Source organism: Natator depressus, chromosome 9 (assembly GCF_965152275.1).
Source record: "Natator depressus isolate rNatDep1 chromosome 9, rNatDep2.hap1, whole genome shotgun sequence".
NCBI classification, from domain to species: domain Eukaryota; kingdom Metazoa; phylum Chordata; order Testudines; family Cheloniidae; genus Natator; species Natator depressus.
The window spans coordinates 63,231,490-63,250,063 of NC_134242.1; the positions used below are offsets into that span (position 1 = coordinate 63,231,490).

General features: G+C 50.6%; 1 protein-coding gene across 5 annotated transcripts in view; it reads right to left on the reverse strand.

The window, feature by feature from the left end:
• Positions 1–15,742, reverse strand: part of RBM41 (RNA binding motif protein 41) — a 46,702-nt gene extending 30,960 nt beyond the window's left edge. The window contains exons 1-7 of one of the 5 annotated variants that reach the window (XM_074964384.1): positions 15,633–15,742; positions 12,228–12,344; positions 11,458–11,650; positions 10,364–10,568; positions 8,092–8,486; positions 5,823–5,970; positions 4,710–5,417 (exon numbers count right to left, since the gene is read on the reverse strand). In XM_074964384.1, the coding sequence (XP_074820485.1) occupies positions 5,251–5,417; positions 5,823–5,970; positions 8,092–8,486; positions 10,364–10,568; positions 11,458–11,650; positions 12,228–12,344; positions 15,633–15,640 (1,233 nt within the window). In that variant the 5' untranslated portion in view covers positions 15,641–15,742 and the 3' untranslated portion in view covers positions 4,710–5,250. Of the gene's footprint in view, positions 1–1,291; positions 1,365–1,451; positions 1,656–4,709; positions 5,418–5,822; positions 5,971–8,091; positions 8,487–10,363; positions 10,569–11,457; positions 11,651–12,227; positions 12,353–15,632 lie in introns of those variants that run through there. The other 4 variants (XM_074964386.1, XM_074964385.1, XM_074964387.1 and 1 more) reach the window with 4 other exon arrangements.
• Positions 15,743–18,574: the final 2,832 nt, after the last annotated feature.

The following is an 18,574-nucleotide window of genomic DNA, read 5'->3' on the forward strand; positions in this document are numbered from 1 at the left end:
GTGAGTCTAACACTGGCCCTGGCGACCCCATTAAAATGGGCTCAACCAGTTTGAGAACCACTAATATAGTATATAGAACTGGTACAAGTGCCATGAACATTCTCCACAGAGTCCTCCAATGCCCCCCCCACCCCGCCCTGCCCCTACCACAGCGCAGCTACCGGTGCCCTGAACACCCTCCCCAGCGCCCTCCAAGCCCCCTGCCCTGCCTCTCCCACGGCACAGCTACCAGTGCCCTGAACACCCTCCCCAGCGCCCTCCAACCCCCCTGCCCTGCCCCCCACAGCACAGCTACGGGAGCCCAGAACACCCTCCCCAGCGCCCTCCCACCCCCCTGCCCTACCCCGCACAGCGCAGCTACCGGTGCCCTGAACACCCTCCCCAGCTCCCTCCAACCCCCCTGCCCTGCCCCCCACAGCACAGCTACCGGCGCCCAGAACACCCTCCCCAGCGCCCTCCAAGCCCCCTGCCCTGCCCCTCACAGCACAGCTACCAGTGCCCTGAACACCCTCCCCAGCGCCTTCCAACCCCCCTGCCCTGCCCCCCACAGTACAGATACCGGTGCCCTGAACACCCTCCCCAGCGCCCTCCCACCCCCCGCCCCGCCCCCCACAGCGCCCTCCCACCCCCCTGCCCTGCTCCCCACAGCGCAGCTACCGGCGCCCTGAACACCCTCCCCAGCGCCCTCCCACCCCCCTGCCCTGCCCCCCACAGCGCCCTCCCACCCCCCTGCCCTACCCCGCACAGCACAGCTACCGGCGCCCTGAACACCCTCCCCAGCGCCCTCCAACCCCCCTGCCCTGCCCCCCACAGCACAGCTACCGGTGCCCTGAACACCCTCCCCAGCGCCCTCCCACCCCCCTGCCCTGCCCCCCACAGCGCCCTCCCACCCCCCTGCCCTGCTCCCCACAGCGCAGCTACCGGTGCCCTGAACACCCTCCCCAGCGCCCTCCCACCCCCCTGCCCTGCCCCCCACAGCGCCCTCCCACCCCCCTGCCCTGCCCCGCACAGCGCAGCTACCGGTGCCCTGAACACCCTCCCCAGCGCCCTCCAAGCCCCCTGCCCTGCCCCTCACAGCACAGCTACCAGTGCCCTGAACACCCTCCCCAGCGCCTTCCAACCCCCCTGCCCTGCCCCCCACAGCACAGCTACCGGCGCCCTGAACACCCTCCCCAGCGCCCTCCCACCCCCCTGCCCTGCCCCCCACAGCACAGCTACCGGTGCCCTGAACACCCTCCCCAGTGCTCTACCCCCCCACCCCCGCGCATCTCCACCGCGCAGCCGGCCTCACCCAGCAGCTCGGCCATGGCGCTGAAGGGCCGCGTGTGGCTGGTGCTGTTGCTCTGCAGGTAGCGCGGGCTCATCTGCGGGGAGAGTGACAGAGAGGGGCGGTCAGGGCCGGACTCCCGCAGGCCGGGCCCCACCGCCCCGCACCCGGACCCCCCACCTACCGCGCTGAGGCGGATGCCCTGCTCCGTGTTCAGCCTCCGGGCCATGGCGGCCCAGCGCTCCGCGCCGCGGGCTCCAGCGGGAGGCGAGGAGCCGCGCAGTGACAGCTCGGACTGCAGCAAAGCCGAGAGCCCCCTTCTCCCTCAACCGCAGCAATATGGCGGCCCCCGGCCAGGAGATCCCATCCCGCGCCGTACAGCAACATGGCGGCCCCTGCTAGGTATCCACAGCCGTACAGCAACATGGAGGTTTTCACGTCCTGCGCTACAGCAATACAGATTCCCCCTTCACTCTGCCGTACAGAAAGATGGCGACCTCCGAATGGACATTTCCACGTCCGTAAGGCAACATGGCGGCCTTCTCACCGAGCCTAATTAGAGATCCCCTACATGGTGCTCCCTAAAGGCCTGGACTTATTTGCATACCCACCGTCTGGGGCAGCAGCCCTTCTGTCTCCGAGAGCTGCCCCCACTCTGGCTCTCCTGTAACTAGGATTCCCATATGTTTCAGAGTAACAGCCGTGTTAGTCTGTATTCGCAAAAAGAAAAGGAGTACTTGTGGCACCTTAGAGACTAACCCATTTATTTGAGCATACGCTTTCGTGAGATACAGCTCACTTCATCGGATGCATACTGTGGAAAGTGTAGAAGATCTTTTTATACACACAAAGCATGAAAAAATACCTTCCCCCACCCCACTCTCCTGCTGGTAATAGCTTATCTAAAGTGATCATTCTCCTTACAATGTGTATGATAATCAAGGTGGGCCATTTCCAGCACAAATCCAGGGTTTAACAAGAACATCTGGGGGGAGGGTAGGAAAAAACAAGGGGAAATAGGCTTGAATAGAGACTGGGAGTGGCTAAGTCATTATGCAAGGTAACCTATTTCCCCTTGTTTTTTCCTACACCCCCCCCCCCCAAACGTTCTTGTTAAACCCTGGATTTGTGCTGGAAATGGCCCACCTTGATTATCATACACATTGTAAGGAGAGTGATCACTTTAGATAAGCTATTACCAGCAGGAGAGTGGGGTGGGGGGAGGTATTTTTTCATGCTTTGTGTGTATAAAAAGATCTTCTACACTTTCCACAGTATGCATCCGATGAAGTGAGCTGTAGCTCACGAAAGCTTATGCTCAAATAAATTGGTTAGTCTCTAAGGTGCCACAAGTACTCCTTTTCTTTTTAGGATTCCCGTACGTTCAGGTCAGGAAACCAATCTCTATCAGGGAAGATTTTTGAAATATGAGTAAAGGTCTGTGATTTTGCCAGCGGTACTTACACACTGCCCCGAAAGTGGCAGCTGCTAGTTGGGCACCCAGCTCTGAAGGCAGTGCCTCTGCCCTACCCCAGCTCCCCTTCCCCTCAGCAGTGTTCTCTATTTGGGAATTTGAAATACAGTAACCCCCTAACCCTACTCCTGTACTACCACTCTCAAGAGATCAAAAATCATGAGTCAGACCCAAAAAATCATGAGTTTAGGGCTTTTTTTTTTTTTTTTTAAAGGACTATATTGTGGTTTTTGGTCTGTCTTGATTTTTGAACTTACCCTACCCAAACTCAGTGCATACATGTAACAATTAGTGCACCCCACTTGCCCAAATGTATTAGGTAAGGTGATTTTGGCCCCTGTTGCTAGAGCTCTCACCCTATCCCCCAGTCCCACTATCAGTTCTGTATGATCATTAAAGTGTGCACATGTTCAGGGAAGCGTGGGCATGAAAGGTGTAAACTGAATTAAAAGACTCGCCCATGAAAGGAAACAAAATGGATAATCTAGACCTACCTCTGGCATGTCCCTCTGTTTTCTACTCTCTTTTAAAGTGGAAGAAAATTCCACCTTCTCCATTTCCTATGAAATTCAATTTAAATCCCAGCCAGTGTTGAGCTTGGAACCATCCCCATTGTGATGCACAAACATTCCATGGCAATGTGAACTAAGCAGGCTGAGGTCACCAGACAGGGCCTCAAAGGAACTCTGGTGTTCGAAGAGTCCAAGAAAGCTCCTCAGACGTTGTGCCTATCACGCTGCTGTTTTGAAGAATTAGGCCTCCAAAGTTTGTAAGGGCAAAGGTGGTCAGAACCAAAGCCAGAGAGCTCTGTTGTAGTGTGTAGAGCATTCTTCAAGGCTGGATGTAGTAACACTTCCGCATTCTGCTTGTTTTGCTCTAAAGCCATCCCCCCCAGCATTACAAGTAGGACACTACACATCACTCCATTTGACATTTGAACTCAAGCCTGGATTTTGCGCATGGCACATGATGAAAGGCCACCGAGAGCTGACAAGAGACAATAGCCAGAAAAAAATCAAACTGACAGGCTAGGGGGAGACTAGACAAGGGGAGAAAAAAGCAACAGACAGCAGGGCTAATAGCTGGACGTTTGGGGAAGGAACCAGCTGTTATAGGGAATTTGCATCCCTTCTGGGTGCGTGGCAGCTGTTGCACAGCTCATCTCTGTTAAAGCCATGAAATCTGGTTCCATCAATCAGAGGGCAAGGGGATCTCAAATGCTTCTCTGCAGAGACAGTCGGGTTGGTGGGGAAGAAGCATTACAATAACCTGCCATATTTACTGACAGAGGAGGCTGTTCCTGAAGAAAACCGCATAATTCTCAGAAAGCAATTGAACATTTATATCAAGAACAAAAAGAAAAGGAGTACTTGTGGCATCTTGGAGACTAACCAATTTATTAGTCTCTAAGGTGCCACAAGTACTCCTTTTCTTTTTGCGAATACAGACTAACACGGCTGTTACTCTGAAATATATCAAGAACAGCATCTACAGTGAGACTAGCTGGGAAAAATTACAAAGGCTACCAATCGTTGTGCTTCAGGGCTTTAGTGGATCAAAAGTGAGCGGTCAAGAAGTTTTCCCAGTCATGTAGCACAGTATAATCAAATACATTGATGTAACAGTGTGGCTATGGAGTGAGGGGAGGGGCATTTATGTCTGTCTTCTGAACACTCCAGCACTATCCACTGTCAGAGACAGGCTCCCAGACCAGACAGACAATTGCTGGTCTGCTCCAGTACAGTAACTTGTGAGGAAGGTGTGAGATCTGCTGTTAGTCTGCAAAGCACAATATTCCTGGTCCTAAAGGAAAGGCCCTACACAGAAGGCTCCTAGTCTCCAAAAAGATTTCTTCTGGGCAAAGGAGATGATGGATGCAGCTTTCCTGCAATACTGAGAGGGCAAAAGGCTCAAGAGCATCTGGGGAACAGAGACATGCACTAGGAAAATACAGCTTGAACACATTTATTTACATATTCACCTCCCTTAAAGGCCATTCAGACGGCAACACCAAAATACAGATATAAACAGGAGGGAACAGCTATCACTTACCCTGGAGGTGGTGACAAAGAAGGCATCCTGTACAAACAGCATAAAGCTATTTGTTTAAACTATATACAGAATGGAATACAGCACAGGACTCATCCCTTAGAACATGCTGCATGGTATGAGTGTTCAAACACACAGCAATTTAAGATCCTCAGACTCCTTCAAACCAGTGTCTGTTATCAAGCCACTGACCTCAGCATCCCTTCTGCCTTACACCGGGCGAGGTTGCCTCTGTTCCTGTCATCCCAAGAGTCACCTCTGTCCCATGCTGAGTGGGGCTGCCTCTAGCTTTCCTCTGCGTCTCACTTGAAGGAAGTTAGCTCCCAGGACTCCCCTGTCCCACGCTGGGACTTATATACCTGAATGTTGAGCTCAGAATCAGAGCATTAAAGGATGGTTCCAACAGCTGAGTAACCACAACCCATGAGGATCCACACATGCCCCACAGATTACTTGTCCACTAGTTAGTAGTGGGTTTCTCTGCAGGGTCTGTGGCACATGAACTGTGGGAGGCAGAGTCAACACTTGATGACTGCACCTTACTTTTCCCAAATTCTATCACCAGTGTTTTCCCCAGCAGGCTATAGCCGTTCACCAGCAGCATTGCTTCCCGTGCTACCTCGACACCTGGAACAGGAGAGTAAAGTGAGCTCAGGTTACAGGGCACATATAACTGCTCTTACAACCAGCTCTGCTCTCAAGCCCACTGGGTTCAAGCACAGACCTCAGGACCATGTGGTCTTCTCCTGACTATTTCTAGCTCTTGTGCACTGTTATAAGCTCATCAGTAGACCAGTGTGTGGGGAATGCCAGCACTCAGTGAACATATGACACTGAATCCCCCTCTTATTCTATGGGAGGGCTGGAATTCGTCACTGGGGCAGTGTGGGGATGCTGAGGTCAGATAAGCATGGAGGCCAAATTCCCCTTTTACCCCAGGGAGCGTGGCCCTTCCAGCACAGTGCACTGTGGAGCTGACACTACACCTTCACTCATCAGGAAAGGCCTGCAAGATGCAGCTGAGCGACTCACTGGGAAATGTGATGAAGGCCTGGCCCCTCATGCGGCCACTCAGCAGACGGAACTGGATCGGTGTGCCATCCTTCTCCTGGAACCGAGCAAACAAAGAGACCAGCTCCCTCACTGTCACCCGAGTGCTCAGGTTCTTCAAATACAGCACCTAATCAGCCCCCAGAACAATGTGGGGAGGAGGGAGAGAAAGTCACCACAGCCTTGTGTGAGAAGGGCCATCTCTATACAGCTAACTCCCATCTCACTCCCACAGCCCCTCTGCCACACACCGGAAGGGGCTAGCCCTGACCCTTGCACTCCCCCTACAGCCCCCCCACCCCACACGGTGGGAGGCTGGCCCTGCCACTCTCACCCCTCTACAGCCTGCTTGCCCCACACGGCAAGGGGCTAGCCTCACCCTTCTCACTCCCCCTACAGCCTGCTTGCCCCACCCAGCGAGGGGCTAGCCCCACCCCTCTCATTCCCCCTACAGCCCCTACTGCTCCACATGGGAAGTGCCTGGCCCTGCCCCTCTCATCCCCCTACAGCCCTCCCCCTGCCCCACATGGGAAGTGCCTGGCCCTGCCCCTCTCATCCCCCTACAGCCCTCCCCCTGCCCCACATTGGTGGTTGTATGTTTAGAGGACAGAGACAGCCATATATGGGAGGGCATCTTATGGCTTCTTTGAGGCTGTATCACGCTATATCTACACCGGTTCCTGTTGGCTCCAGTTATTTATATCATGAGCTCTTGCTGCCTGTTAAACAAGGTTTAAACATAGCATTGCGGGAAGGCAGTCAGATTGCTCATGACTAGTTATGGAGGCAGCACTGTGTTAGTCTAGGTCTCAGAGCCAGAGATCTTCCTCCCGCTTTAGTCCACCTGGGGCTGGGTTTGAAGCATGGCTGGCAGCTAGGTATCTTACGATTATTTAAGCAAGGGAATCTCTTTTGTTGACTCCAAAGATCCCCCTTTATTCCCCCAGCAGAGGAGGCTATTTCTCCTTTGGCTGGGAGGTGACTGCACACACTCGTTTGGTGATGCTCTATCATTAGCAAGCAGGAATCTTTATCCATTAGGATTCTGCCCACTAGCCCCTTCTGGCCTTGGAATCCATGAATCTAATACAGATGCCAGAACAGCATCCCCAGAGCTCCACATTAGGGCATACAATCAAAGGACTGGAAGGAACCTCGAGAAGTCATCTAATCCAGTCCCCCGCACTCATGGCAGGACTAAGTATTATCTAGACCATTCCTGACAGGTGTTTGTCTAACCTGCTCTTCAAAATCTCCAATGATGGAGATTCCACAACCTCCCTGGGCAAATTATTCCAGTGCTTAACCACTCTTACAGTTAGGACAATTTTCCTAATGTACAACCTAAACCTCCCTTGCCTCAATTTAAGCCCACCTCAATTTAAGCTATCCTCAGAGGTTAAGAAGAACAATTCTTCTCCTTGTAACAACCTTTTATGTACTTGAAAACTGTTATCATGTCTCCTCTCAGTCTTTTCTTTTCCAGACTAAACATACCCAATTTTTTCAATCTTCTCTCATAGGTCATGTTTTCTAGACCTTTCATCATTTTTGTTGCTCTTCTCTGGACTTTCTCCAATTTGTCCACATCTTTCCTGAAATGTGGCACCCAGAATTGGACACAATACTCCAGTTGAGGCCTAATCCGTGCGGAGTACAGTGGAAGAGTTATTTCTCATGTCTTGCTTACAGCATTCTTGCTAATATATCCCAGAATAATGTTCGCTTATTCTGCAACAGTGTTACACTGTTGACTCATATTTAGCTTGTGGTCCACTATGACCCCGAGATCCCTTTCCGCAGTACTCCTTCCTACGCAGTCATTTCCCATTTTGTACATGTGCAACTGATTGTTCCTTCCTAAGTGGAGGACTTTGCATTTGTTCTTATTTAATTTCATCCTATTTACTTCAGACCATTTCTCCAGTTTGTCCAGATCATTTTGAATTTTAATCCTATCTTCCAAAGCACTTGCAACCCCTCCCGGCTTGGTATCATCCGCAAACTTTATAAGTGTACTCTCTATGCCATTATCTAAATCACTGATGAAGATACTTAACAGAACTGGACCCAGAACTGATCCCTGTGGGACTGCGCTCGATACACCCTTCCATCATGACTGTGAACCACCTATAATTACTCTCTGGGAATGGTTTTCCAACCAGTTTTGCACCCAGCTTATATGGTACAATTATAACTGGGAAGGGGGAACATACCCAGTTTATTACCTTCAGCTTGACGTTTACCATACCTTGCTTGGCTCTCCCGGCTTGTAGGAGGAAAACCGGGAGATGCTCCTGATCTCCTCCTCTGAGAGACGATTCTTGCGGATCTCCTCTTCTGGGATGAACTCCACGGGCTCCTTTACAGTTGCAGGCCCCAGGGTGGGTCGCTGGGCCACAGTTCCCGCTGCCTTAATCGTGGGGAGGTTGGGACCTCCATACTCTTCTGTCTGCTCTCCCTGATCCAGAAGCTGTGTGGTACCCTTAACCACAGGTCCACTTGGGGAGGGGAAGCAAGGCAAGCATGGATCACTTTTTGTAGACTGGGATTCCCCGGTCAATGGCTTTTTTAGCATCTCTTGACAGACAGTCTCCAAATGACCCATTGGGTCCTTTTCATTCACCATCCTCTTCTGAGCTTCATCTAATCCACAGTAAAGAAATATGGTGACATGACAAAACCGACTACCACCACAAGTAAATGAATAGATTACTGGGGAGGGCTAAAGCCTGGGCCCCAAAGACAGAAAGTTCTGCTCTAGGGCAGCTCAGTCCAGCCTCTGGCAGGAGACTGGGGGTTACTGAAAGGCAAAATGTAGGCTGCCAGCAGTAACTGATGGTATTCCAGATTAGAACAGGTTTCCGGGAAGAACTCTACCAGAATGTTTTCTATGGCTCTCATTCCCAACTCAATTATCCTGTGGACTTGATAATCTGCCACTTGATTTCAATATGTTCCAGAGATCAGCACACTGACTGGTTCCCCTGAGCTCCAGCTAGCAGAGACCTTTCTCCACCTGGTCCGTGCTTATAGCTAGTGAAGCTTATTTCCTGCCATGCAGCTTTTTAAAAATGTTATTTTGAACAAACACATTTTGTTGAGCTTTCAGGGACACTGTCAGGTTAAAAATCAGGGATTTAAAGGTGCTTCTTTGCCTGGGTTACCAATAACACCTGCCTTAGTTTATTTAATGGAAGCAAGGGCAAAAAAGAAACTTTCCCCTCATCCATGTAGCATTAAATAGGGTGCTTTTTTACTGTGTTAGGGTCCCAGCAGAGTGCAGTGTAACACCAGAGTGGTTAGTCCCTGGGCAGCTGCACTTCCTGGACGCTGCAGCTGTAGGTGGGAATGGGGATCAATGTCATTAGATTGTCAGCTCTTTGGAGCAAGGACCATCTTTCTGTACTGTGTTTGTACAGTGCCTAGTGCAATGGGGACCTAGTCAATGACCAGGGCTCCTAACCACTCCAATAATACAAACAAACAAACAAACAATAATAATAATCAAAAAAAGCGGCAAAGAGTCCTGTGGCACCTTATAGACTAACAGACGTATTGGAGCATAAGCTTTCATGGGTGAATACCCACTTCGTCGGATGCATGTCTTACTTGAATAATCAAAAAGGCATTTTTAAAAATAAGTCGTGAAAAGCACCTCCATTAAACAGTTTTTCTAACAAACAAAACCTAATTTTTAGGCTTGCAATACCCCTTTAAATGTGACCCTCGCTACGATCTGGTGTATGATGCGTTTCTGCAGTCGCCTAGGGCAGTGCTAGATATCACTGCCTAAGGCTCAGACTGTAAGAAAGAATACACAAAGGGGCAGGAGAAAACTGATGCTCAGGTGAGAGGCAGTGTGGTGAAGTGGAGAGGGTCCTGGGCTGGGAATCAGGACACCTGGGTTCTAGTTCGGACTCTGCCACTGACCCTGCTGGGTGACCTTGGCCAAGTCACTTCCCCGCTCAGTTTCCGTCCAACCCTGTGTCTGTCTTGTATATTTAGCCTGATAGCAATTCAGGATAGGGACAGTCTTACTTTGTGTATTCACTCTGTCTAGAACGATAGGCACTGATTTTGGTTGGCACTCTAGGCACTACAGCAGTACAAATAATGAATAAGAGAACCAGGTTACATGCTGCTATTACACATACAGGCTGAACTCTGTCTCCAGCTACACCCATGCCATCCCAGTGAACCAACAGGGTTGCACAGCTGTCAGAGAGCGCTGAATTCAGCCTGCCAGTGCGGGCGTGTTCATTCTGACAGTGGCTCTGTGCAGACTCATATGTTACAGAGTCCTTTCTTTAAACGGTCTGTTCATGCAAGATTCTCTGGACAAAATGAAAATAGCTCCTCCCTGCCCATCGCACAGTCCAGAAGATTTCTTTAGGGAGAAAGGGCAAGAAAGAAACACCCCAGATCTACATTCACAGAACACTTGCTCCTGCACACCCAGGTGCTCAGTGAGTTACTCCCACCCTGCCAGGGCCACTGATGGCGTTGGGGAGCCCGTGTACCTTGGTGGTAGAGTGCCCGCAGGAAGGAGTGACGGTCCATCCCCTGGAAGAGCGCATTCTCAATCTCCATCTCCCGCCGGCTCAGCTGTTTGCTGCCAGCAAACCTCTGCGGCAGGGACAAAATGCGCTGGCGCTCTGTGATCTTCTCCTGGATGGCTCGCAGCCGTTCCCGCATGGCTTCAGGGGCTGCCCCTAGCCCAGAGCCCTGAAACACAGTAGCAGCATCGCTTAGGAGAAAAACCACCCAATTCAGACTAGAGGGGTGCTGATTAGCGACAAGAGCTACTGTTATCACCAGACAAGGGCAGAAACATCATTATTTTCAAAGCTAGGAACCCACCACCCAGAGGGGTTAAAAGGACACAGAGCTCATTCTCATCTGATCTTACTGATAGTTCTGATTTCATTTACTTTGCTCCTTATTTATTTGTATCCACATACCCCACTGTTTCTGGCTCTCTTTAACTGAGCAATGGCTAACATCTGCTCCAGTTTGCCGATCTATTTGTAGAGCCCTGCACAGATACACAATTTATATCCACAGATATAAATCGGAACCAAAGTGGTGAAAGCAGCAGCCTGGCGGTCCATCGCTTCCAGGAGCCAGTGCCCTGCGTCAGCAGCTCCTCCAGCTTGGCTGTACCGCTCCTAGCACCGCCCACTGCACTAGTGCAACCAGGGACAGCTGCCGGTGAGTGTGATGCCCGCTCCAGTGGGCAGGGCTGGGAGTGGTACAACCACGCTGGAGGAGCTGCCAGCACAGGACACTGGCTCCTGGGAGCGGCAGCCTGCCAGGCTGTGCTTTTGTCACTGCACTTCCCAATAGAGCTCTGCAGTTACCGATTTATATCTGCGGATATAAACTGTGTATCCGCACAGGGCTCTACCTATTTGTGAATGCAGCTCTATGGAAGATAGACTTACTGTTAGCCATTCCTTGGAGAATGCTTGAGGTGCCTTAAAATCTGCAATTTATTATTGGCTAGTATTAATACACTCTGCAGAGCTTTGGACTCCAGACTCCATTTTGTTCTAGAGGGCTCTCTATGCTGGATTCCAGGTTCCTGCGGTTGCTAGTAAAGCTCCTTCCCCACCTTATCTGCTGAACCATGGTTCTTCCAGAGCAGGATCTCTGAGTCCGAGAGCCCCAGTTCCCGAAGAGAGGCTGTTTCTTGCTCACTCTCCTGCAGTGCCTGGAACTGCGATAAGGTCAGAGTCCCTGCTGCCTCCTCTCCAAAGGGCTTGTAAAGAGCGGCTGGGGCGAAGCATCGCCGCTTGGACACGCACCTACAACCCAAATCAACAGCACAGCGAGATTTCCTTAGGGCTCAGAAGTTAAGTGGGGGGTAAGATCCTGGCCTTTATATAAACCTGGATATGCTCTCACCACCACCAGCCTAGCACAAGCACCAGAGATGCTGTGCTTCTGAAGCCTGGACATACTCCACATTCTTTTACCTGATACTATAAGCTTATAAAGCAAGGGAGCATCAAGCAGTGTATATTTCTATTATGTGCAGTGTCACCTAGTGGCTGAAAAATCTAACTGCACTGTGTGTTTGCATGATGACACTGTTGGGAGAAAGAACCGTGCTCCAGTGCTCACTGAGAGTCATGCTCCAGCGCTCACAGCTTGAGTGAGACACAGCACAGGAAGCTCTGCTTGTGCAACCTGCCTCCATGTATTTGTCCATGATTCACCTACACCAATATCTTCTCATCACCTGCATGCTACAGCATTAATGCTGCCTTGCTGCTGCCCTCAAGAATCTGAATGAGCTCTGTCCGCCGGCACCAAAGTGCCAGCAAGGGCAGCCTTTAGCCTTGTGCTTTGCTGGACAATGCTGGCTAGTTCAATACTTACTGTTCAATAGAGACAGCAGTATCAAGCTGATGGTGAAGGAGGCTCTTCAGCTGCCTCTCTCCCTCTGTCTCCAAATCCTCTAGGAGGAGCTCATCGCTAGACAGGCTGCTGTTGACCCTGGGCATGGAAACACAACAGAGGGAGTCAGTAAATTACAGAGAGTGCTTTACTCCCCCCACACACCCAAAATCTACCATATGTATAATTCTACAGATATTCTGTCTTTCAGTCCTTTATAAGAACACTAGGAAGACAATGTGACAGTCCAGATGGGCTATAAAGCACAAGATGGAACTAAAAATAAACTTCATGGCAGAATTCTCACTGATGTCAATTAGAAAGGCACACAGATGATTTTTGGAAAATTTAAAATATCCCAGGAACACTTTTTTTATTCACATTCAATCCTGTAATTTTTATTTACGGAAGATCTATTTAAAAAAATTAATTCTGCCTAGCTTCAAATGACTCAGTGCAATAAAAAAAAACCCCAAAATCAAAAACAAAGCCATCAGAGACCGTCAAAGAAAGCAGAAAGTTGACAGCATTCTAGAATATAGTTATAAACTTGATTATCAATCTGCCTTTCTAAGGGAGAACTTGCTCCACCCATGGCACATTGCCTTGCACTTGTTATTTCGTACAGAACTTTAAAGGACATTGGCATCTACTGTTCTGTGGCTTTTTGTTTCCTTCTCTCAGCGCCTACACCAAGGTCAGAATAGGGGGAGGGAAGAAATAGTTGATACGCTTCTCAAGCCCAACCTCCAATCTTAGAGACACAGGATGTTTCTGCAAAAGTTATGAACAGTGAAATGATTAACAAAGGTCTAAACACGTATTAAGATTCAGGCTTTAATATTTTATTGTTATGAATGGAGCTGCCCACACCTCTCCTAGAGCAATTGTTTCAGGCTGCCTCTAAACTCAGGCAGACAGCCATGCACTGGGGAACATTTGGGCAAACAGCCCAGTGTTGGGTGAAGGTTTCTTCACAACAATCACAGCTAGAAACTTCACTTTGTTTTTAAATGAAAACTTAGAAAGTGCTGGTATAACAACATAAGAACAGCCATACTGGATCAGAACAATGATCCATCAAGCCCAATATACTGTCTCTGACAGTGGCAGGTGCTAGATGCTTCAGAGGGAATGAACAGGACAGGGCAATTTCAATTGATCTATCTCAAGGGTTCTCAAACTTCATTGCACCGCAACCCCCTTCTGACAACAAAATTACTACATGACCCCAGGAGGGTGCCGGCGCCCGAGCCCTGCCACCTTGGGCGGGGGAGAGGGGGCCACAGCCCAAGCCCCACCACCTTGGGTGGGAGTGGAGCTCGGATTCAGCTCTGGGTGCCAGCAAGTCTAATGCTGGCCCTGGCAACCCCATTAAAATGGGGTTCTGACCCACAGTTTGAGAACTACTGATCTATCCCATTGTCCAGTCCCAGCTTCTGGCAGTCAAAGGTTTAGGGACATCCAGAGCATGGGATTGTATCCCTGACCATCTTGGCTAATAGCCATTGATGGCCCTATCCTCCATGAACTTATCTAATTCTTTTTTGAACCCTGTTATGCTTTTGGCCTTCACAACATCCCCTGGCAATGAATTCCACAGATGGACTGTGCATTGGGTAAGAAAGTACATCTTCACGTTTGTTTTAAACTTGCTGCCTACTAATTTCATCGGGTGACCCACACAGTTCTTGTTATGTGAAAGGGTAAATAATACTTCCCTGTTCACTTTCTCCACACCCGTCATGATTTTATAGACCTGCATCGTACCTACCCTTAGTCGCCTCTTTTCTAAGCTGAACAGCCCCAGCGTTTTTAATTTCTCCTCATAGAAAAGCTGTTCCAGACCCCTAATCATTTGTATTGCCCTTCTCTGACTTTTCCCAATTCTAATAGACCTTTTTTGAGATGAGGCGACCAGAACTACATGCAGTATTCAAAGCGTGGGCAAACCATGGATTTAAATGGTTGCATTATGATATTTTGTTTTATTATCAATTATTGGTGTGAGGTGCCAACTTAATCTGACCCCTCTCTGTGTTAAATTGGAACTTTCTTTTTTAAAATCGCTACTTGGTTTTGCCTTTGCCAAAGACTCCCCGCATTTCACCATCCTTTCCTGTGTTTAACTGGAGTAGAAATTAACACAGAAGCTTTTAGGCCGGGTATGCACCAGTGATACTGAACTTTGGTAGCAAATGGAGACTGCTCAAACCTCTCACTGCAGAGCAGACAGGCTGTCCTCACTCACTTCAGGGGGTGATGGGAACATGAAAGATTGCAAGGTGGCCAACCCAAAGCCTCAAAAATCATAACTTGGGCCACGCACTGAAATAATTAGATTTATTTTAAAATAATAAATACTGGGCTTTTTATTTCTGTTGAGGTTTAAGATCCTTTAGGGCAAACTCACTTGGTGTTTTCAAGCTTTTCTCTGCAGTCACAAAAGCCAGTACCTTTTTTTTTTTTTTTTAATGGAAGCTGAGATATTGTTGCCCTCTCTTGATTCCAGGAACTGGGGCTTTAAGAAAAACACTAAGTATTGTAGGACTCACAATAAAATCACAAGAGCTGGCAACACTGGAATTCAGGTACAGGCTGTCTCCGTTAAAGGAATCTTACAGGAACTTGCATACAAGGAAATCATTCCCCCAGAGCACCTTCAACCCCCACAGCACCTCAAATCCCCATCCTTCCTTTCCCCCCCAAGCTCCCCCTTCTTCCTCCAGAGCACCCCAACCCTCATCTTCCCCCCCACCTGAGCATCCCCAACCCCCATTATCATCCTTTCCCATCCCCTCCCTTCCTCCCCAGAGCACCCCAACTCTGTAGCCCCCAGCATCCCCTATCCCTCATCCTTCCACCAGAACACCCCAACTCTACAACTACCAGCACCCCCTACTAGCCCCCATCCTTCCCCCGTGCTCCCTCTCATCTCCTCTCCCTTCCGCCCCCCCAACCCTCTTTCCTCGCTCCATCCTTCCCCCACCCCTCCTTCAGAGCACCCTCAACCGCCCAGTCTTCATCTTCCCCCAACCTGAGCATCCCCAACCCGAGCATCCCCAACCCCCAGTCACCATCCCTTCCCCATTCCCTCCCTTCCAGAGCACCCACAACTCTGTAGACCCCAGCCCCACCCAGACTTCCCCCTCCCTCCCTCCCCCAGAGCACCCCCCAACCCCCACTCCAGAGCACCCCACTCCCACTTCCTCCCACAGAGCAACCCCTTTTCTGCCCCCACTCCCCAATGGAGGGCACAGGAGCCCTCCAGCTGCCGAACCCAGCAGCAGCCCAGGCCCTGGCTGCCCCCGGGGGAGTCACGAGGGCCCAGCTGCGAGATCCGAGACACCCCCCGCCCCCGCACCACCCGGAACCCTCCCCTCTCACCTCCGCATGGCTCCGGCCCCCCGCACCTCTCACTCCCCTTGCCCCAGCCCGCTCAAGGCCTGGACTGCAACTCCCAGGAGCGCCGTGCGGCGGGGCCCGCGTGGAGGGGCGGGGCAGGCTCCAGGGGCTGCTGGTTGTTGTAGTGCAGCCGGGCTCGCCCGTGCCCCCATTGCTAACCCGCCGCGGGGGCCCATAAGGGCCAACCAGAGCGCGGCTGCCTTACACGGCCCCTATTAACCCCTCTCCGTTCCCCTGGGCCCGAGCCCCACGAGCTCTCCTCACGGCGAGCTGGGTCAGACAGACCGGGGCGCCTGAGCTACAGCCCCTTGCCCCAGCTAGGGCTACCAGCTTTCTAATCGCAGAAACCCCCCACGCCCTGCTTCCTGACCCCCCCCCCCCCCACGGCGCTTGCTCTTCCCCACCCTCAAGCACGTGCTGGTTTTCACTGCAAGCCCCAAACAGACAGGGCTATTGTTTTGACAGATGGATCCTGCTAAGTTCAGGTTTTATTTGTTACATGATGCTAGAGGGGGCAGCAAAACAGTCAATGAAATTTCACTAAGGTTTTCACCATTCCCTCTTCCCATTTTTCGTAACCAGCTCCATGGTTTTTGTTCACTAAAGTTACTGTAATTGTACATGTAGAAGTAGGACCACACATTATCACAGCTACAGTGGGTCCATTAAAGGCTCACTCCTGCAGCCTGATACAAATGCATAGAGCACAGCCACAGAAATGCACACCTGTCCAGTTACTTATAAAAATAAAGCAGTTTCTACAGACTCCCACACCTACGTGCAGATACATGTGTATTCATGTGTACATATCTAGCATGCACTAACACATACTTCCACATTATTTATTATTACAATTATTGTTTAGTACCTAGAGACCCCAAATAAGATCAGGTTTCCAGGGTGGTAGGTGCTGGACATCCACATAAAGAGAGAGCCTGCAACAAAGTTTATAATGTAGGTAGACAAAGGTGGGGAAGAAATGTATGATACATTGGCTTTTCTGCAATTACCTAGTCAACATCCACTGTTTAAGAAATAATACGTTTTTCAGTGTTCCCTTCTCTTTTAAAAACTTGGCATAAAATGTCTATTCATTTCATAACATCTATTTTCTTGTGTGCAAGCCAGCAAGAGGAACAAAAGTCCAAGAGTTAGGCTACAAATTGTATTCACACAGGTATATACACATGCAGGTGATGCAGCAATACACACTCTACACAAAGACACACTTGCCATGCATGTATGCACACACACACACTTGCCTACAGACACACTTTTTCATACACTTTTCCAGGGGCTGCCTAAATCACCCAGCCGAAAAGGAGGTGGGGCTGTAGGGGAAAAGATGTGGGGGTGTGCGGAGGAGAGAGGATGAGGAAGGAAAGAGGCCAAGGAGAAGAGCAGGGTGGAGGTGAGGGGGGGCAGTGAAGGAGAGAGGAGGGTGTGGGAGGGGTATGTGGGGAGGCAGAAGGCTACAGGTGAATGAGGATGTGGGGGGCACAAGGGTGTATTGGTCCATAATGGGAGTGCAGCAGTGTATGGTGGTGAATGGAGTGCAGGGGTGAGGGACATGGGGGTAGCGGCTCTGGGAGGTAGAGAGGATGGGTGGGAGAGTGCTGTAAGGGGTACAGGGCTGGGATGGGTAGGTGTGGGGGACAGGATAGGATAGGACAGGGGAGGGATGCAATGATGGGGGGTGGGGGTTGGGATGGGGAGGAATGCATGATAGGGACGCAGCCCCATTCCAAGCACTGGGAGATACGGATACACATACCTTGAACTCCTGGGTGCTGATGATGGGGCGACAGACCGTGGTTCGCAGCAGGGCACGCACCACAGCTCAAGCTCAGCCACATGAGAAGAGGGCCATGCAGCAGTAGAAGCACGCACCACGTGACCCTTCAACAGCCGCCTGCTGAGCGCTTGCAAGTGGCGCTAGTTCCTCCCCTGCCCTGACCCAGCCAATGGGAGCTGCACCTGTGGGCGGGGCAGCACACAGACTCACCTGGCAGCCTTTAAAGCTAGGAGCTGGACATGCCAGCTGCTTCCAGACCTGGGAGCCCAGCAGGCCACAGTGCTAGGAGGGAGCTTGCCAGCCCCACCGCGGTGATGCAAACCGAACATTCAGTGGTGCTGACCAGAGCCATCAGGATTCCTTTTTGACCAGGTGTTCTGGTCCAAAACTGGACACTTGGTCACCCTAGCCCCACCATAGCCATGGCCCTGCTATGCAGGCTGGCCTGCTAGTAATCACCACATTATGGGTCCTTGGCACCAACCACAATCAGGGCCCCCTTGGGCCAAGTGCTGTACAAATACGGACAAGTCCCTGCCCCCTTGTTACACTAAATCTTCATCCAAATACGGCAGTAAGCCCATAGGGGCTAGGGCTGTTCCTTATTATGTATTTGTATAGCAACTGAAGGCCTGATTCTGACCTCACATTAGTGAGAGGCAAAAGTAACTCTGTTAAAGTCAATAAATGTCAGGAGACTCAGGCCCTTACTCTATCACAGGTGGCAACTGGAGCAATGGGGCAAACCAATTGAGGAGGAAGGGAATCATGCATTAACGTCTCAATTTTATTAGCATTGGTCTGGAGATATTCATATATACTTAGTGAACTGGAGTTAAAGAGAGTTGTGTAGGGAAGCTGCTCCTTCTCCATCAGCAAATATACAAATTAAGATCAATCCAGTTTCATCACATTCCTACAAATAACAAAATCAGTTTAAAACCATATAGAAGATAGAGGTCTACTGCCACTTACCCTCACAATCCATATATGGCAGGGGTCGGCAACCTGCGGCACACGTGCCAAAGGCGGTACGCAAGCCAATTTTTACTGGTACGCTGCTGCTAGCTGGGGTCCCGGCCGCCGGCCCCGCTCAGCTCAGTGCCTGCCTGGGTGAACGGAACCCCAG